General features: G+C 37.7%; 1 protein-coding gene across 2 annotated transcripts in view; it reads left to right on the forward strand.

Annotated features, from left to right (window-relative positions):
• Positions 1-21,976, forward strand: part of FEZ1 (fasciculation and elongation protein zeta 1) — a 39,376-nt gene that overhangs the window by 13,799 nt on the left and 3,601 nt on the right. For both annotated transcript variants that reach the window (XM_012545129.2, XM_031960944.1), the window contains exons 3-8: positions 1,570-1,669; positions 7,762-7,848; positions 10,304-10,472; positions 14,208-14,479; positions 15,381-15,461; positions 17,775-17,850. In XM_012545129.2, coding sequence (XP_012400583.2) covers positions 1,570-1,669; positions 7,762-7,848; positions 10,304-10,472; positions 14,208-14,479; positions 15,381-15,461; positions 17,775-17,850 — 785 coding nt within the window. The remainder of the gene's footprint in view (positions 1-1,569; positions 1,670-7,761; positions 7,849-10,303; positions 10,473-14,207; positions 14,480-15,380; positions 15,462-17,774; positions 17,851-21,976) is intronic.

The raw sequence follows: 21,976 nt of genomic DNA on the forward strand, positions 1-21,976 counted from the left end.
TGCACCGTAGCAAATATTTGTGCTGCAGTTTTTCCTTTGTCCTCGGTTGTTGTCATTGTTCTTTGAATACCTAGCACATTTTTAAGTGTTTGTATTGAGTATTCTATATGTGTATCTGCAATTGTGCATATAATATACTATGGGCATTGAAGTCTATAAAATACATTTTACAATATTACTGTGTATGCAATACTTACACATATATAAAATCTAAAACATTTATGGCTACATGGCACTCTAGTCTGTTTAGGCTAGCTAACACTTTTGTGGTACATTTAGAAGGAGTTTAGAGGCATACCTTAATCTTACATCATTTAATAAAATCATCTGCCTCTTCCTTATGTACTATTACTCTCAGAATTTGGTGTGTAATTTTTCACATTTAGATCTTTTGGTGTTGGCTTATGTCTGTGTGATGTTGGGACTGAGAAAGATCTCACACACACACACATACACACACAACTTTGTGCCAGGAAAGGGTTATATATGTGTGTTATATGTGAATGAACTATTATTATTTGCTCTTCATGTTGAATAAATAAGCATGTGTTTTTGACTTCATTATTTTAGTTTGTATTTAAACCTTCTTGAAACATCCATTTTTAAAAAGGCTATATTCTGGATTAGATACATTAGATAATAAGAACTATCGAAAAACAATCTTTCTGTATAATAAGTCAAATTTAAAAATTAGCCAAAAAATGTTTATTAAGTATTTCTTATAGGACAGGCACTGATAAATGCTGGAGAGAAAAAACAAAAGCAAAAACATAACAAAATACAAAAAGTGGAGCAACTCTTCCCTTATCCCGTACTTTCTGTGCAGCTAAAACGAGATAACTGTATCTATTAGCTGTGTACTTTTTGTGATGTAATGATACCCTGTGTGAGGTATACAGGGCCTGCTGCTTGAGAATATTAACTTGTAGAAAGGGCAGGGTCATACTATCCCTATGTGTCTTGGGGGCAAGCCATTAATATTAACCAAGAGTTGGAGGAATCTCAATTATGCCGCTTGGCTTCTGTGAGACAGTTAATTTTCTTGACATATTAGATAGTAGATCTCTCGGGACCCATGCAAACTGTATGAAGGTCCCGGACCTCAGTGAGAGAGGGTCATTCATCCAGGAAATCTTCCTGCAGCTCTTTACAAACTTCTTCCGACTAATAGGAAAGGAAACCAAAAAGTCAACACTTGGGGCCATGGAATATGAACCATGCACCTGCTTTAGGGATAGATTTATGTTCAGGTCCAAATATAAGTTGTTGTTTATCTGTAGCTTTCATTGTTAGTGATTTATGATGAGAAATTGCCTTGCCTTCGGGTACTTCAATCCTTAAATAGCTGACCTGGCACCAGTGTGTCCTGGGCCCTTTAGCATTGTTCCTTCTTGCTATGTTTGCCTTCTAATGTGATTTCTAGGTTGTTTTGAGCAAGCATGCTGGAAGGCAGATGATCTCAGCCTGGCACACAGAGGATCCTCTCTCCTTCTCTAGCCGAGTTCTTCCTTCCCCCAGGCGGAGCCAGGCCACAGATGTCTGCTAACAAGAGGCTTTCTTTGTTTTCAGAGTTTGGGATGCTCTGACGGACAATTACATCCCTTCACTTGGGGAAGACTGGAGGGACCCAAACATCGAGGCTCTGAATGGCAACATCTCAGACACTGAGGTACCTCTCTGGGGCCTTGACAGTTGTGCTGTAGTGAATGGGGTTGAGGAGATATTGGTTTCATTAGGTAAAATGATCACCAACATAAGTAATTTATATTATTAGTAAACAACTTCTAGTAAAGATTGATAGTCATTGCTTGAAGGAAGGGGCAGAATGGGTGGGTGGGAGAGGGTGGGAATGGAGAAGTGTCAGATCAGGAATGGCTGCTAGTTATGAGCGATAAGCTATTTTTTAAAAGTATGTATCCAGAGAGCTAACAGTTTTGTAACACAAAACATGAAGTGAATAGCTCTAAAGTGTAAGAAATTGGACAAGTGTTACAGGCTATTTTTGTTCCCAGGTAATGGCATTTCCTGGCAGAAGTTGTAATGCCTCTAGTTCTCTCATGTAGCAGAACAGATGTTATCTCTTTTCCCACTTTTCCTTCAGAAACATTGCTGGTACTAATTGCTCACAATTACTTTGCAGGCATGATCACAGTCCTAGAGCGAGGTCTCATGGCCAGATAGAAATAGGGATATGTTCTTCAGGAAATCTGGCTGGAAGGCATTTGAGTGGCTGAACCAGGATCAGATACTTTGGCACTGAAGAGGAAGGTGGCTTGGCAAACTGAGATGGAATCTCAAGAGAGTTGGGAAAGTAAAGTACAGGAATCTATTTTGGGTCTTTTGCACAGATAGCAAGAAGTGAAATCCATCTGGGTCCAAGGTGAACATCTCAGCCAAAGCTACATATAGAAAATAAAACCGTTTATTGGTCTTATTCATTTGACTCCCTGGAAGAGGTCACTTTTCCTTTGGCTTGTTGTCTAGATTTTGCCATGAGGAAAAACGGATGTGACAAACTTGAAATGAACTGAAGAGTTTCATCCTGGTCCAGGTTTCCCAGTGCTATGTCAGTGTGAAATCTATCTGTAAAAATCCCCCTTGCTGATTTACTGCTTCCAGAGATTATCTGTCCAGAATGAATGCTCAATCAGCAACAGGAATAGTTCTGATTTATCCAGAACTAGAAAGTTCACAAGGTTCTTTCCATACCTCAGCCTCCTGAGATAGTGTAAATATTATTATCCCTATAATATGAATGAAGGAACAGAGATTTAGTGAGGTTAAATGACTTGTCTAAGCTGTACAGATAGGAAGGAGGATCCAGACCTCCAACTCAGTAGGTATTCTGCCTGTGAGTCTGGTGTGCTCTACCACAGTAAATATGTTATTGGGAAAGAATGGAATTTGCTTAACTCCTGAAATGCAGGATAAAAAGAAACTCCAGATCTCAGAAAAGTTATTTAGTCATACTGGAGGCATAGGGAGGGAGTAGGAAAGACTGGCTATTCTGGGTTAATGATTTCAATACTTCTAGATTCCTTTTAATCTGTTTGGTAAACATCCTAAGGGATGAGTACTAGGGCCTGTCTTGAACGCTGTTTGTGTGTCTCTTGGATACTCTCTTTATTTTAGGTTATAATTTTTCAGTGTTACTAGAGAAGATGTAAAGATATTTTGTGTTCATTAGTTGGCCGGTGCCAAAAACAAATCCTCTATGCGAGGGAGCTTAGAGTGAATATGTAGTGCATTTCTTTTCTGGGATTAAAATCAAATCCATGCTAGTGCTAAGGCAAATTCTGCTTTGTTATCTCTTTTGCCACCTTTCTTGTTCAACCCTGGGTCTAGCGCAAGGAGATACAAGACGGCTCTTGGAAAGAACTCTAATTTATACTCATTTGCAGATTTCCCTCAGGAGTGTTCACATTTCAGGGTGAATGGAATGACCCTGAGAAAGATGATACCCACATAAAATTCCTTCCATCTAGTGTAAAGGAAAAGGTGTTTACATGAATAGAGAAAGGCTGCCCTCTTCTTTCTTCTTCATTACGTGGCTATCCCTGACCCTTGTGTAACAGCAAACAGAGGATCACCTAGAAGGCAAATCAAAATGTCTTTTGTCTTATTTCAGGGGATTGTGCAGCCAGCAGAGGCATTGGAGGGGTGAGGTTGGAGTGAAATGAGGATGGGGGGTTGGAGTAAGAATGAGTCTAGAAAGTAGCAATTCCATCTTTAAGGTCCCTCCCTCTGGTGTGCCATTCTCTTAGGTATCCCTTGGCTCACCCTTTTCAGGTATTCTTGGGTCAATCACCAGTAAGAAAAACTTCACTCCTTCCTGGGGCTGTTTATTAAATGACACAAGATGAAAAATGGATCTTGGACTGAATAGCTCCGTGGAGCCAAACTGGCAGCTTTCTTTTGTCACTTTTGACATTTTTATATAAAGATAAGAATTGTATTTTTTTTAACTTGGAAAATGGATGTGCCAAGGGACTTGCTATTTGTGGCAGTGATATAGGGGAAAGGAAATTTTGTGTAAAAGGCTAAATGTTCTATAGAGATGAATCCTTCAATTCTTTCAAAAATAAATTCATTTAACATATCTATTCTTTGAACACAAATACTCAATCCAGGATGGTTTTATTTGCCATTGTGCATCAGGCATTAACAAACATCAGAACCATTAGTATTATTACCATATGTAGAAATTTTAATCCAATTCTAAATCTTCCAGATTCCAGAGTCCTAGTGGGGCTCCCTTAATCAAAGAAAGGATGGGAAAATTTTTGATTGAAACAGACAACTTCTCCTCAGTCAGATAGCCTGGACTTGCAGACCCAGTTCTGGGAAGGCATTACTTAGAAGAGTATGAATGATTTCCCTGGAAAGAGAATAGTTTATTTTAAATTTTGACTTTGGACATTGTGGAAGCAACTTGAAACTCTTCCCATCCCAAAGAAAAGTGCAAGGTCTTAAATTTTTTTATTGAGCCTTTTTCCATTTTAATATCACTTTTATTTCCATATTACCCTTTCATCCTTCTCTATCCAAAGAGTTATCCCTTCCCTGTAACAAAAAATTTTTAAAAAGAAACAGCAGTTCAGCAGAACTAAACAGCATACCAACCAAGTCTTGACAATGTATACAAAACAAAAATAAATATAAACTTAAATGTTTTTCTGGTATATGACCATGTATTAGACTAGTTCCAGTGATCTATTTTGGGGTAGCACAGATGAGGCTGAAAGAATTCCTCATCACCCTTTGCACACTGAAATGATAATCTGATTCAGAGTACCTTAAAAACTATGTTTTCATACATGAGGCATGTGGTCACATATTGGAATCATCTCAGTTCCCAACTTTATACCTTCTGTGAAACAAATTGCCTCACGGGTCCAGAGAAGCTGTTGAATCTATAAGGAAGGGAGTGAGGCAAGAGCAGAATCAGATTGGAAGCCAAGGAGATAGTCCAAGGCAGAGTACAAAGAGCAAAGGAATGAGAACCAGGCTGGAATTGGAGAAGTACCAGAGGGGGATTGAGGTAGAAGCATAGGGAGTATAGTAGGAGCAAGGACCCGGAGTAGGTAAGAAGTGGTAGAACACAATAGAACAAGAGTCTGGATGTTAAGGACGGGAATCCATGTTCTGGAGGGCAGTCTACATAAATCCTATCCCCTGGATTTTTAAAAACAATGCTAGAAGATTAAAAAAAAGTTCAATACCATTTTATTTTTTACCAAAAGCTGCAATTACCTTTCACAGAGTCCTAGTTGATTTTTACCTTCTTTTCCTCAAATCTTACAGATCAGCCCCGGCAGGCTTTGTGTGTGAGAAACACAAAGATCATCCTTCCTGCTTTATAGCCCCAAGTACATTAACTTGTAAACCACGAGGAAGACCCATCCTGAGAATCTTCCTCCCTGCCTTCAACAGGAAATGTAGAAACACAGAGAGAGGAGGGGAAGCAGCTTATTTAAAAGCTACATCATTAGTAGACAATTATGCAGTCACTATAATTGGCCACATTTAAGAAAATGTAAATATTGGGATTATTTATAGATATTTTGCCAAAAGTTTTTCAGCATACAGAACTGCAGCTGCTGTCACAGGGATATGAAAATCAAACTGTACCTCCCAGCACGGGTCTGACTTTCACCACAGGACTTTCTGGCCCCAGGAAAGCTCTACTATGTGAATACAGTTCTGAGCAAATCATGGTCCTAAAAAGTGCTGTTCTGCTTGATGGAGAACTGCTGTAACCAAGAAGCTAACACAGGTGGTGTGGTTGGCAGAGAGAAGAACATATGGGTTAAACAGCAGAAATAGATGTCACCATCTGGTTCCATGATGCTTCCATCTCAGCTCCTCAAAATTGGCCTACAATCTCACTGTCCTGCCTGTTAGCCATGCTAGATACTAATAATGTTTAAGGCAAAAACTATTATTTTTGTTCACATAAGTTGGCCCTTCATTTAAATGAATCTTTTTTATAGGGCATTTTGGGAGCTTAAGGAATTCTCAGGATATATGGGTGGGATTTTTAGAAGATCAGAGATACCATACTGTGCCAGATGCTCAATTTAGGATGTGATGGGTATCATCCAAAAATATCTAAAAATGTGGGAGACAAATAGTCGGTTTGCTTGGTTTGCAATTATTCTTCTGTGCTATCAAGTTGGTAGGTTCCTAGCTCCATAATCTCTGCTCGCTGATTGATTGTGTTATTTAGAGTCATGATTGTGTTTGTGTTCCTTTCTGATCCCAAAAATCAGACTAGACTATGGTGACTAGAAATATGGATTAAGCCTCTGGGGAGCTGAAATAAATCCATAAGAAGAGGGAAGAAGTATATAAGTCAAATTTCTCTGTGGCTTGCATAGGACAATGAAATAAAAAGGGAAAGGGAGAGTAGTTCTAGGGAGGATGGGAAAAATCTAAACCTTAGGAAGAGGCAGAGGAACAGGTTGCCAAGTATAAAGCTACAAAGGTGAAGTGCCACCTGAATTGGTTTGATGCCTAGTGTGAAGGTGCTTTTCAAAGAATTGCCTCTTGGGATAGATTTTTTTAAAGAACTTAATTATTACTGTAGTTACAGAAGGTGGTAGTTTAAATAATTGAATTTGAGTGGATATTCTCAAAAAAAAGCTATGTGTATAGAGATTGGAGGATGCTGTGCTGTGGCTATTACTTTTCCTCTTCCTTAGGAATTCTAATGTTTCATTCTAGTTACTGTTTGGAAATAAGGATGAGGAACTCGAACTGGAATAGTAAGATATTGGCTCCTTGAGGTCAGGAACTCTTTTTCACTCTATCTTTGGATCTCTATCACATAGTACAGTGTACCTGTAGTAGGTACTATACAGCCTATACATAATAGGCACATAATAGGCACATAATAGGCACAATAAATTTTCATTGGGTTAAATTGGAAGTAGTAATGAGTTGGTAATTAGTATAAAGAAGAACTCTGAGAAATAGGTTGACCATTGGTGAATATTTGTTCATCCAGAGTTGCTCTGATTCAGCTGAGCTTTGTCTGAGCTTCCACCCTTTACAAAACCAGAGGACACTAAAGTGCCATGAGTTTTCTTAGCATTATGTGATTCCAGAGATTCAGAACAAATAGACTAGGTAAGCTTTTAAAATGTTATTTTTTAGTTTAGTTTACTCAGTGGCCTGTCCCATGTGGATTCTTTGCATTCTCCTTCCGTCATGATACCACAACTGGAATCCAGGAAAGCTATGGTGATCATCCCAGACTAAAAACAGGAGGATTTGGCCTCAGGCAATTCCTTCCCTTTCCCCATTTCCCTTTAAAAATACAATAAAAATGAAATCTGATGAGAAACTCTCAGTTTGGAATTTCTCAGTAAGGTAAGGAGTAAGGCCATGATGTAGGAGGTAGTTGCAGCATCATTCACTTTGTGATGACACTTTGGGCTCTTTAAAATGCAGCACCTAATGTTTTCAGTTTTTATTTTTGAGATGTTAAGATGACTCAAGTTTTGTTATGGAAGACGAATCTGATAACCACACATCATCACCCATGAAGGAACTGTCTGTAGTAAAAAGAAAAACCTGTCCATATTCTTTATCAGAATGGCTCCAGACCCCTCTTCTTTTTGGCTGGAGTCAGTCACGTATGCTGCATGTGGGGGTTCCTTATTAAAGACTTCCCAATTTGGTTAGCTCTAAAAATCAAATGGGAAAATGCACCCCACCAATGACTAATCAGAATTCTATTTGCGTTTATTTCTTTAGATCCATGAGAAGGAAGAAGAAGAGTTTAATGAGAAGAGTGAAAATGACTCTGGTATTAATGAGGAACCTCTACTCACAGCGGATCAGGTATATGGGTACCTTTAAAGAGATTCCTGGGGGCTTCTTGTTCTTCTGAGAGAAACTTGCTATATTCAAGAAGGTCAGAGGGGAAATTGTTCTCTGGTGATACTAGCAGGTTCTTAGATTAGAAGATCTGACTTTAATCAATTAGAGATCAATTAAAGATCAACTTCAAATCTTCTAACTCTTAGACCCTGTTAATTGGATTTTGAACAAGCTGTTTAAATTAATGACTCACCTTACCCATCTAGTTTGCAAGATCCTTTGAGAGTCATGAAATAAACAGAAATACCATACTAAAACTTGACTCAGATAGAATTAATCTTTCTTACTAAGCTTCCCTTTTCTTTAATTCATTTTCTCCTCTCCTCAGTGAACTTCTGAATTATAAATCATTGCACTGGGTGTTGGAGCTCTTAAGATCAAGAAAGACATCAGGCATCTGTTCTTCTTGTCCTAGGATGAAAGTGGAGATATACCCAAGTTCCAGATTAGTTTTTCTTTGGATTAAAATTTTTTCATATTTAATTATAAGTGTCTCTTTCAATAGCAGTAATAATGAAAAAGAGATTACTAAAGGAAATTCTCAATATTTGTTGAAGGAATTATATTTTAGTTAGTGATTAGCTTCCAGAATCATTAGAATATACAATTGTTTCTGAAAGTGGGATCTGATATAAAATCTGGGCCACAAGGTATCCTTTAAGATAGAGGTTCAGAGACTATGGGGAAAAGATAGAAGTTGTTTTTATTTTTACCTGTGGTAAAAAATAAGAATGAATGAGGACCCCTTAAGGAGAGAAAATAGGGACTTATAGTTATTAGGGGGAGAAGTTAGGTCCTCAGAGATTGTGGAATAGTTAAGGAGATAATAAAAGTATAATAATGGAAAATGGTGCTGTAACCATTAATCAAATGCCAAAATAAGATCTTTGTTGGCCAAAGACCAGATAACTCCTAGGAAAAAAAATGACCAGAAACAATTTAGGGAAAAATATGGCTTTTCTCTTTTGAGGATTTTTTAAAAAGCTGGTTCTTTCTACCCACATCCTCAGCTGAACCCCTACTTCTACGTTTAAATGTGTCTAGCTTTTTTCTAGGCCAGCCTCCTTTTTTGCACATTCTCCTACATTTCGAAAAAGATTTCAGTGATTTCTTTATGTATTCTAGCTATAGCAACACATTACCAAGTCATTGTGTTATCTTTAAAGGATGATTAGTAACACTTATGCCTAGAGTTCATTGAACCTTGAATTTTGAAATGTACTTCTTACCTGATGGTTCTCTGTGGTTGGGTCATAGATAACTGTGGTTAGTTTCTCTTCCTATAAGTTCATGGCAGTCTTAGGTTACAACTCATAGACCTGAACAGGAACATGAGTTGATCATCCATTTTAACTTTGAATGTAACACTGTTCACCCAAAACAATCCCATTGTTTTTAGGCCATGAAAATCCATTTGTTAAACTAATGAGTAGGAATAAATAATCCTTGTTTCTTTTTCTTGACTTAGTGAATAATTCTCATCTCTGAACCTTACTTCTTGTCTTTAAAGCAGCGGTATGTGTCCGGTTTGTATTTATTTTAGCTCTTCATATACAAATTTGCCAGACAAGGTATTATTTTATAAAAGTATTTTTTTTTTGCCTCTCCTATTGAGTTTCATATACTATGTAGAAATAATGCCCACTGATTGCACAGCAGTCCCATTTACTTGGTTTCTGAAACTTTCCTTTCCTCCTCAATTCATAAACAATTAATGTAAAAAATGTTCCTTCCTTAAACTCTTGGAGGACTCCTTAGCATCTCCCCTACCAATTGCTTCTTCTGAGACCAGGAGCCTAGGTTTCATTTAAACTCATAAGGCCTCAATTTAACTTTTCTGGCTCTCTTATCTTTACTTTCAGTTGTTGTAGAAAGAGTTTTGGTCTCGCTTCCCTCCCAAGTAGGATAGCTCTAAGTATATAGCCTTTTCTTTTACTTTAAATGTTTTCCAGCCTCTCAAGTATACCAGGAAATTTCCCTCAAATATTACAGTAAGTAATGGACTGAATCCTCCCTGAAGTTGAGTGTGTAATATATTAGAAATAAAGTGCACAGTACTTTGAAGTAAATGGTTTCTTCCAGGCAGACCTGTTTGGTTCCTGAGTAGTGTAGTTCCAGTAAAGCACTCACCTAAATGGTCTTCTTGGAAGAGATTATTATCCCAAGTGGACAAGTGCTTCATGTTAAAGGAGCAGTGTATTTAACTCCCCCTAGACATGGAGCAATTGTTATTATTCTTTCATATGAAGCATCAATAATACTTTATGAATTTTCCAGACCATCTAATTAGAAGCCTCTTGGACTCATCAAAGTTCAGTTCAGAATGACTCTCTGTACAAAGCTGGATCATTACTCTCAGCTCCATCAATAAATATACTAACTGCTAACTCCTATCTGTGTTCTGGCTCCTTCCTAGGTGATTGAAGAAATCGAGGAGATGATGCAGAACTCCCCAGACCCTGAGGATGAAGAGGAAGTTTTGGATGATGATGATGGAGGGGAAACTTCATCCCAGGCAGATTCCATACTCTTGCAAGAGATGCAAGCATTGACACAGACCTTCAACAACAACTGGTCTTATGAAGGTGAAGGCTGCAAGTGGGTTGGAGCAGAGGTCTGGGGTTCAGAAAACTAGGGTGTTGTCACAGAGGAGAAATCTGGAACATCAGAAGCCAGGTGTGACAGGAACTTCTTATCCTGCTTCAAGAAATAAACCAAGATTAAGACACTTGAAAAAATAAAAGCAACTAAACAAAATAGAAGGGAAAAAATACTGGAAGAGGAAATTAACCAAAGGGTGATTGGAATGGCGTGGTATAATAGAAAGAATAGTGGGGTTGGAGTTAGAGGGCATATGTTTGAAATTGGGCTCTGTTACCTGCTACTTTTTTGACTGTGGGCAAAGATTTATTTCAGAGCTCTGGAACTCATTTTTTTCATCTATAAAATGAACCCTGAGGTTGCTTCCATTTCCAAATCCTATGATTCCATGAATTATAGAAGCAAATTAAGTAGAATCACATAAATTATAAGTACAGCATGATCTGCTACCACCCTAAAACAGCTAAGTTTCAAGTAAATGGTATCAGATAATAATAATGAAAAGCTGACTGCAAAGGCATCATAATTATATTATTTGAAAATAAAGTCTGGATGAATCATGAAAAAGTATGAAACACAGAAAAAATGTAAAATACAGAAAAGGGCACATTTAAAAATAAATACATCTATTTTTTGGAGGATGATACAGCATGACAAATTCAGGAAGGTGGAATACAACAGGTGAGACAGCTGATGGCAAAGTAGACTGCTAGGCTTAGAATCAGGAAGACCCAAGTTCAAATTCAACATCATATGCTTACTAGATGGGTGACTGATCCTAGGCAAATCACTTAACCTCTGTTTATCTTAGTTTCTTCCTTCTTAAGTGAGGGGATTAGACTTTATGGCTTCTAATATCCTTTCTGACTCTTAAGTCTCTGATTCTTTGTTATTAGTTTTTGTAATTTTTATTTATTTTGGTAAATATTGTCCCAGTTATACATGAAAAAAAATTTTAACTATCATTTTGCAAAATTTTGAATTCCAAATTCTCTCCTTCCTCCTGCTTCTTCTCCCTCCTTGATCCTTTGATAAGTACAAATGTGGAGATGACAGACACTAATTGAAGAAAGAAAATCAGGTATATGAAAATGATTTGGTGTAGTCAGAATGAGAAGAAAAAGTGTTCTGGCAAATGTGATCATGATGAGCAGATTCATTTAACAATGACACTGACTGGCTGACAAAAGTGACCACTACAAATGTCATATTTAAAATCAAGTCAGAAGTCTGAGAGATAAAGGAACATAACCCCCCCCCCCCACACACACACACACACACACATCAAAATGAATGACTTTAAGCAGCAGGAGCCAGAGTACTAACACATAGAAAACTATTCAGATGAACAAAGCAATTTTGTCTGCAGCAATGCTGCATCAAGAACCAACTTCCTGGCATAATGCCCAGGCACTCAGATATTGTAGCAAAGGTAAAAACACTAAGCAAAAGAACAGGGAAACAGCTGAAATATACAATTAAATGGCAAAAACAGAGACCAGATGAGGACATAGAATAGCTGGATAAAACAGGGGAAATGAGCTTGATCAGCAGGAGATTCAAAAATAAAAACTGAGGATGAATTTAGAAAGAGGCAAGTTGGGGAATGAGGGTAGGAATGACTCAAAAAAAAAAAAAAAACTTTACAAATGAAAAAAATTACATCGAAATTAAGTTTCACTTTCTCCAGCCCCATTTTTTCCTAAGAAGATAGCAGAATTTGTGCCACCTACTGGCTGTTTTTTTGTTTTGTTTGTTTGTTTGTTTTTTCTACTTGGAATTTTAACTCATAAAAGAGCAAAAAATAAATGTCAACAGTCTCTCTCTGATGTTGGCTCTATGCTGTGAATTTCTCTAAAGGTATACAAAATATACTATGCAAAATATTGACATACATATACATCTATTTATATCTATTACCTATATAGATATATATGTATATATGTATGTGTGTATGTGTATAGATATATATGTGTGTGTGTATGTGTGTGTGTGTGTATATATATATATATATATATATACACACACATATATTTAGAGAGAAACAGAAAGAAAAGGAGACAGATACAGAAAGAGACAGAGAGAGTGGGACAGAGAGGAATAGATACACACACATATACACAGAGAAAAAAATAGAGAAAAAAACTAGACCAGTTATTTCATTGGTATAGGAAATTCCCAAGTAAAGACACTTCAATAGAGCAACCCCTTCTCTGTAATTTATTATCTTAATTGAATAGATAATTTATTCACACACCAAAAATATATACACCTATGGTTTAAAGGAGGCTTTGGGGTATCATGCGGGTCACCACTCACGTGGGTTCTGTGTGTTAGGCTAAATCTTGGTAAACCCCTAGGAATAAACAGCCCTCCCACATTCCTTCTTAATACAGAGCCTGGATTGTTGTTCATTTGGACATCAATGATGTCTAATGATGAGAGACTGTCTCAAAAGATTCTAGCTCTCCATTATTTAATCTATTCCCCTTACATTGACATGGCCTCAGTTCAGGCTTTCATCACCTTTTACCTGGACTACCATAATAGTCTACTAATTGGTTTTCCTACTTTCTAGACTCTCCTGTCTCCACTCCATCAATAAGCATTTATTAAGTTCCTGCTGTGTGCCAGGAACATGCTAGGCACATGGGATGGATACAGATAAATGTGAAACAGTCCATCTTCAATTTAGTTGGCAAAACCATTATCCTAAGGCACAAATCTAATGATGGTACCATCTTGTTTGTCTGTGGTTCCCTATCTTTTCTAAGATAAAAATCTTAATCTGATATTCAAGGCCCTCAACAACTTGACTCTAAACTATCTTCCCTATCTTCTCTAAGATAAAAATCTTAATCTGATATTCAAGGCCCTCAACAATTTGACTTTAAACTATCTTTCCAGACTTATTTCATATTATGGGGTCTACCTGTTACTTAAATTGTATTATTAGCTGCTTTCAGTAGCTTCCCTGCATTTGCACAGGCTCTCCCTCCAGTATTCCCTCTCTTCTCACTTCTGCCTCTTAAAACTTTCATCTTTCTTCAAGACATAACTCAGATGCCACCTCCTTCATGCACCCTTCCCTGAAGTACACAGTGGTTGGGTCTCTCCCTCAAGTGGCAAGGCATTTATTTATATGTCTATGTCATTTTTGTATGTCCTCTCTACACCCTTCCCTTCTTTCCCCCTTCCTCACCTCCCTCCTACCCAGGACCCTCATGCAAGTTATTTGGGAGCAGAGCTACCAAGCCCAGTGCCTTACACAAAGTAGGCACTTCATAAAGAACTTGAAAGCCATGCAGAAATATTCATTTTTGTGGAGGGTGATCCCTCTAGGAACAGGTATGGAACGAGGTTCTGTTCTTGGATCTGTCACTTCTAGTCTCAGAATTAGAAGTCACCTCCGGGTCATCTCATCCATCACCCTCATTTAATAGATGAGAAAGCCAAGAGATTCAGAGACTTCCCTGAGGTCACACGTAGCTAGTTAGTGTCAGCTTCTTGAATGAAGATCTAGGGCTCTTTGCATTGAAGTACATTTCCCTCTTCTGCAAATGATGCCATTGTCTTGTATAGAAAAACCAATGGGCAGTATGGTCTAGTAGGCTCTCCTGCTATAGATTTACTCAGTCAGTAGTGGTTTTTCCACCTTGCCTCCTACATTAGGGCTGGTTTGGGAAAGATGTAGATTGTCTTGGGATTCTCTCTTACAGGACTGAGACATATGTCAGGGTCTGAGCTGGGGGAGCTGTTGGATCGGGTAGAAGGTGCTATCCGCGATTACTCTGAGGAACTGGTACAGCAGCTTGCCCGGCGTGACGAGCTGGAGTTTGAGAAGGAAGTGAAAAACTCCTTTATCACCGTGCTGATTGAGGTCCAAAACAAACAGAAAGAGCAGAGAGAGCTGATGAAGAAGAGGAGGAAAGAGAAAGGCTTGAGCCTGCAGAGTAGCCGAATAGAAAAAGGAAACCAGATGCCCCTCAAGGTGAGTGAAAAATCCCTGGAAGGGAGAGAGATATCTGGCCCCAGCAAACGTAGGGAGTTGAGCAGCATCCAGACTTCCAATAAATCTATTATTAGCAAATATGCATTATGCATTATGGGTAGAAAGAACAAAGTATAGTCCCTGACCTTAGAGGACTTCCAATCTAGTTAAAAAAGATGGTAAGAAAAGATAAGATGAATAACATGTAATGTGTAATGCTTTTTACAAATGAGCCTTGAGAAAAATGAAGTTCTAAGATCTAGCATTTTTATTTAGGGGAGATCTATGCCAGGATCCTCCATCAGTATTTGTGGTCTTGGGGCAGATAATAGTCCTGATAGGGTATGAGTTCATTCATTATCAATGTTCCCTTGAGATCTCAAAGATGGAAAGTGAACTGAAGGCTGATCAGGACCTTGACAGGATTATTTGGATCAATGTTATCTGTCAGGGCAGATGTATGTTGGAAGCCAAGGCCCTTCCTTGTATAATGGTGGTCCTTGATTCTGTTTTCTGTCAAAGAGTCTTATTTCATCTGGCCAAATTTTATGGAAGCTTTTCTTCTTCTTCTTCTTTTTCTAATGATCTTGTCTTCTGGAAGATCTAAAGGAAAGATATTCAGAAAGAGATACTCAGAGAGTCAGAGTACCTAGGTATCCATGGAGATTGGGGGATCTGTCTCTCTGAGGTTGCAATAGTTATTCTTACAGCACATAGATCTACTCAGGCTTCGTTCGTAGCCCTAGAATGATCCAGTGTCCTAGTTTACTCACTCACAGAACTACATGTAGATAGATATAGTTCTTAGAATTCAGGAAGGACTCAGAAACCTTGAGGGTGGGAAGCTCCAAAGCTCAGAAAAACCTTTGCCTATATAGAATCTCTTTCTTCTCTTTCCCAGCGCTTCAGCATGGAGGGGATCTCCAACATCCTGCAGACTGGTATTCGGCAGACCTTTGGCAACTCAGGAACTGATAAACAGGTATGAGCATCATCTCTAGCACCTAGATTTCTTTTCTGGCTCCAGCAGATCAACCTCCCTGAACAAAGGGTGAGAGCAATATGATGATCCATACATTTCTCCTTCCTTTAAGAAAGAGAATATTCCTTATCAAAAACCTGGTGAAAGTCACAAAGTATAGGTGTCATAACATGGCGTTCAAGATAGCTTAAGTGATTGATACACAAATAGAGTTGATTCAAAGAATCCCCATTTTCTGAGATTTAGATTTCATATGAGACCTATTCCCTACTACATCCCCTGAAGCTTTTCCCCATGGATGCTATGAGGCTTCAACCCACACTAAATTTACTTAAAATTCCCAGAATCACAAAATACTTGTTTCTTAATTTCATTTCAGCATTTTTTTCTACTGGAGGGGACAATCTAGATCTCGTTCAATAAGAGTTACTAAGGTTACTTAAGCAGGACATAGTATTAAAAAATAGAATAAATTCTTACTAGTCTTACATTTTTTTAATTAGAGTACTTATCTGACTTTTTAGAAATTAGAATAACTTATTTGCCTGATTTAAAAAAAATTCAAATAAGTTCTTATTTTTCTAAGTTTTTTTAAAAATTGGAATAAGTTCTTATTTATCTAGGTAATGAACCCAATGGCTTCTCAAGTTTTCTACTAGTCTTTAGCTATTAATTAACTGGGAGTCTTTGGGATGCTTGTTTTGTTGCAGAAGAACCAATAAAAACCAGCAGAGGGAGCATATCCAATACTCTCACATTATTATACATTGCTTTCCTGTCATTTTTGACAAAGGAATCATAAGCTATAGAATTTTAGACATGGAAGAAACCCTAGAAAGGATCTGCCCCAATCTTCCCTTTACAGGTGAAGACCCTGAGGTTTGCAGAGGGGGAGTTGCCGGTTCAAGGTTATACAACTAGTTAGTCAGTGGCAGGGAAAATAAAAGCTGTCTGTCATACTGCACTTCAAAACATAAGGAGCTACCTCTAGCCAGAAATAAAGCATTAATATTTTCTAAATGATTAAAGGTACCTGGGAGAACTATTTTGTTTTCTAATTTAATTAAAACCATTTGCTGCCTAGAATATCCATAGCACCCAGTATGTACTTTGGATTCTGAGGCTCTTGGTTTTAATACCTACAATAACATTCTAAAAGCTTTGTAAAGCCTGAACCCAAGATTTCATCTCTCCAAGTCTATTTCCTCATCTGTAAAAGAGGAGATCAGAATAGTTACATTGCTTTGCAGGGGTGCTATACCTTACAAAACTTAAAGCATTATAGAACTATTATAGAATAGTTATTATCAATAAAAACAAGTCTGCCTTTATCTTTTGTATTTATAGGATAGACTTCTTCCACTTCTGCCTATTGATATACAGCAGGGATCCTCATACTTTTTAAATAGGGGGCCAGTTCACTGTCCCTCAGACTGTTGGAGGGCCAGACTATGGTAAAAACAAAAACTGTTTTGTGGGCCTTTAAATAAAGAAACTTCATAGTCCTGGGTGAGGGGGATAATTGTCCTCAGCTGCTGCATCTGGCCTGCGGGCGTAGTTTGAGGACCCCTGGATATTATACAGTTTAGGTGTTGTGGTCACCTCCAGGTCTTTTAATCTCTCAGGTTCTCAGTTTCTTCATCTATAAAATGGGAGGGATTACATTAAGACCCTTTTAAACTCTGAACCAAATAATCTCATGATCCTCTTTCATGTACATTTTTATTTGTGTTAAAGAACTTTTACCATATACTACATTTCCCACTCAATTTTAATCTCTTTAAGGACTTGCACTGTTATTTTCATGTGGAATCCAAGCCAAGAAGGTGTCTAGAACATAGTATAAATGGATTTTGAATTTAAATGAAGTAGAGATTTTAACTGTATGAGTTGACCATCCATCCTCAATTGGTAGGCCCCTGAAGATAGGAATAAAATTGCCAAGGAGACTCCTGAAAGGGAGATCTGTCATTTTTATTACTACTAGGTTTGGGTTCAAATCTTGGCTGTGATCGAATCTGTACCTGTGTGATGTTTGACAAGTTTCTAAACTTCTCTGAGTTTCCATTTCTTCATAAAACGAGAAAGCTGGGTTAAAAAAAAAAAACTCACATCCCTTTTCTCAAAGCTCTAAATCTCTGATTTTTTGATCCATTTGTGAGAATGCTATATTTGCAAAGTACTAGACCTTATCTAGGGAAAAAAAGGCATCCTATTCCTGAAAACAAATAGTCCTGATACTAAGAGACCTTCTCAGGTCTCATTCCTCCTGTCTAAATTCTCCTCTTCACTGCCCTTGCATTTCCTTTGCAGTATCTGAATACAGTCATCCCCTATGAAAAGAAGGCCTCACCTCCATCAGTGGAAGATCTGCAGATGCTGACAAACAGTAAGCTCTTTTGTCCCTTCTTTGTGGCCCCTTACTTTCAGACACTCCTTCTAGAACCCCAGGTGAAATCCCTTGGAATCTGTGTTCATTGGTCAGAAAGTATCCTGATAAGCTTCATCAGCCTACTTCTTGAATAAATAAAATTCGAATAATCAGAAGAGCCCAAGTCTGTTTACATCCATTGCCTATACAGTAAAAAAAGTCCTGCTTGGGGAGTCTTTCTCTACTAGTCCCTTTATTTAGATCAGAGCAATCTGTGGCTGGATTGTTTCTTAGTACCTGGAAATTCTCTCCTTTGCCAACTGTCCCTTCCAGTTAACATTTAATTGATCCATTTCCAGCTTTCCCATCTCTCCTCCCTAAGCCCTTCCCCCCAAAAGGGCAGGGAACTCAGTGTAAAGAGCTCTCTGTTCTGATGGAGGAGCTGTCCATCTGGGAAGGGGCAGGAGAAGAATAGAAAGGAAAGACTCGTTTTTAAGGAACGCAGGGAAAGAAAGTGCCTTTATCTTCTTTTTCAGTAAATGGCTATGTCCTCTCTGGGTCTACTTTCAAACATTCACAAACATTCTGAGCTGCAGGAAGAAACAGTATGTCATAAACAGTCTTTTGTAGGCAAAATAGATTTATACACATCAAACATTACAACCCTCTAAAGGGCTTGGTTGGGGGTTGGGGAAGGCATGGTGTTAGCCACTAATGCCAGCTCCACTCTTTTAAGAATAGAAAAACCCAAGGCTGAGATGCTGTGACAGGCTGGGTGGATTCTGGAGAGCCCTCATCTCCCTGGCAACGGTGCACTGCAGAGAATGAGACAGAGCAGGCTGCCTCCCCCATTGAGGCAGTGAGCAAAGTGGGAGGGGAGTGAGCTTTGTGATGGTTTGATACCCCAGGGCTTTCTCAGGAGGAGAGGAAGAAAAGAGGAGCTATCTCTTCAGCAGAGGAAGATGCCTGCTGGGACCTAGTGCTAAAGGTGACCAAACGTTTCCGATTATATCAGTTTGGAGACCTAAAGCAGGAGGCTCCAGTGTGAGGGAAGCTCCGATATGGAAGAAAAATAGACACATCTTCAACTGGAGAGAAATCAACAGACATCTTGTCCTTGAGAATTTGGAATTTTCATTTCAAAATACATTGATGTTTTCTTCTATAAAAACTCTTTCTTCTGCATATGTATTCATATTTAAGAAGCAGGAGTATAAACTTAGGTATGGATGTGTATACACATTTGTGCTTTTAGGAATTATTCTATTTTGGATAATCATAGAATCTGAATTGGAAAATCCTCGTTATTTAACAGGTCTGATAATATATAGACCATTGCACAAGAACCTAGGTCAATTCTCAGTTCAGTTCAAAAAGCATACAGTAAAATCCTACTGTGTACTAGGCACTGGGAACAGGGACAAAAATTGGCTCATGTCCTTAAGTCTTATATTCAACTATAGAGAATTCCCAGTTTAATATTCTTTCCACTACACGTAAGAGTATAATGGTAAATGTTTAATAGCAGACTTTCTGAAAAACATGAAGCATTTTTAGGTTTAATCTACACTATTTACTTTTTCTCTATTACTTTTTTTTTTTTTTGCTCAGGCAGTTGGGGTTAAGTGACTTGCCCAGAGTCACACAGCTAGGATGGGTTAAGTGTCTGAGACCAAATTTGAACTCAGGTTTCTATCACTTTCTTAAGTCTAGACAGTCAACAAAACAATATCTTAAACTATGATTTGTGATGCTTGCTAATTTCTGAGTGTAAATGCTCTCACTGAAAATTTAGCAATGCTCTTCTCTCTCCTACTGGTCTAAGGTGGATCCAGCACTGCTTTGACTATACTTATCAACAAGAGCTTAATATTTATGGTTTGATCTTCATAATGACTTAAGAGAAAAATAAAGCAATTCATTACAGATAGTAATGAATAATAATTAACTTGGAATACAAGATTAAATTCCTTCATTTTATGAAGTTGAATGGGTATATTTGTATTTCTAGCAAGGTCCTATGTATTTAAATCTCCTATAGATTATAGGATCATAGATTCAGAGCTTAGATGGAATTTTAAAGACTAGTAACATAATCATAGCAAACTCAAACAAAAATAGATCCTTGCAGACTCTTAGAAAATTAAAAATTAACATTATTTATGTTGAATTGTAAGATAGTTAGATGGCCCAATGGATAGAGCCCTGAGCTTAGAATCAGGAAAATTTCTCTTTCTGAATTTAAATCTGGCCTCAGATATTTATTATGGGACTGTGCAGCCCTATTTGCCTTAGTTCGTCATCTATAAAATGAGTTGGAGAAGGAAATGGCAAACCACTTCAATATCTCTGCCAAGAAAACCCCAAATGGATCCACAAAGAGTCAGGCATGACTGAAATGATTCAACAACAAATGTTGTATTTTTATTTATAAAAACTTATTTACATAAATTTATATAATTTTATTATATAGATTACATTTATATATAATTAATGTTTAATTATAAACATTTCCCAACTACATTTTAATCTGGGGAGTTTGATACCTCTGATCTAGGCCAATTTCCCTTCTCCTCTTACAGTGAGAAACTGAAGCAGTTATGAAATGATATTGATTTGATGATTGTCACCCCAGTGATAACTAGCATTTATATTTGAATCAATTGTGTGGACCCCTCTCCTTTGAGCAATTTCCTATTGTGAATAATATCTCCTCTTTGCTATCCTCGAATCAAAGAATCAGAGGCCAAAGATTTGACACACCTGCAATGATGGTACAACTCATCTCAATTTAGAAATTTAAGATGGTCAGTTCTGACAATCATTGTTATCTAAATGACATCTCTATATCAGTTTCAGTGAAGATCTGCTTCCTTTCTGCCATGCATTCTGCAAATGCTCTCTTGACAAGCATTCCCGGTTGACACAATTGAATAGAACACTTACCTGACAGCAGAGAGCAAAAATTATATAATAACAATAATATAAAAGACCCAAGTTCGACCAACCTCCTGTAAGCTCCTTAATAGATGTGGAGTTCGCTCACAAATTCACAACATGCAGTTAGCTAGAAGACCCACTTTCACCCTATTCTAGCCTCTCCTGCCTCATTCTCACTTGGATATTCTCCCTTCATGACCCAGATTTCATTTTCTTTCCTTAAAATTCTGCCAAAAAAAAGGAGGCTATTTATTGAAAAAAACAAATGCAGTAGTTAGTGAATAAAAGCAGAAACTTCATCATTTTTGTCCTCTATTTCCATCCACTTTCTGTCCCCCTCTTTGATACAGCCACTTTCCTGAAAGACTTTTTGCTATGATTTTCTTTGTTCTGAAAAATCTTTCAAAGATATTTGGTTTAGTAGGATGTCTGTCCCAATCACACAATCTCCCACCTGCTAGTGTACCTCCTCCCAAACCACCTCGTATTCAATGACTTTTTATTTATTTTTTATTTGTTCTCTTATTATTTATTCTTTATATATTTATATATGTATTTGTTGCTGTCCTTAGAATGTAACCTTTTTAAGAGTTAGGATATTTCATCTTTTTCATTTGTAACTCTAGTGTCTGCATAGTGTCTAACTATGCTGATAGGTACTCAATAAATGCTTGCTGATTGATTAAATACTACAGAAATGAAAGTTATCAAAAACACTTAGGCTAAAAATTGCTTAGGTTATAATCATCTCACTCTTGTGAGTAGTTCTCTCTCCTTAAAAGACTATGAGCAACTTGTGCAGAGGGAACCCTATTTTCGACTTCTCTTATTATCTCATGAATCTAGCCTTATGCTAAGCAGATTGTAAATGCTTAATAATTTTAACATGCTTTTTAAAAAAAATTTGATGTCTTTTTGTATAACGTAATTTCCCCTTCCCAAACACGTACCTAAGATCCAGAGATCTATCTCATATAACAAATAGCTTTTTTTGGGGGGGGCTGAGGCAATTGGGGTTAAGTGACTTTCCCAGGGTCACATAGCTAGAACGTGTTAAATGTCTGAGATCATATTTGAACTCAGGTCCTCCTCAATTCAGGGCTGATGCTCTCTCCACTGTACCACCTGGCTGCCCACAAATAGCATTTCTAAAGATAAAGGAAAAAAAGAGGGGAGGAAATCAGCTTTACTGATCAATTTATGA

The sequence above is a fragment of the Sarcophilus harrisii genome, chromosome 3 (genome assembly GCF_902635505.1).
Source record: "Sarcophilus harrisii chromosome 3, mSarHar1.11, whole genome shotgun sequence".
NCBI lineage: Eukaryota > Metazoa > Chordata > Mammalia > Dasyuromorphia > Dasyuridae > Sarcophilus > Sarcophilus harrisii.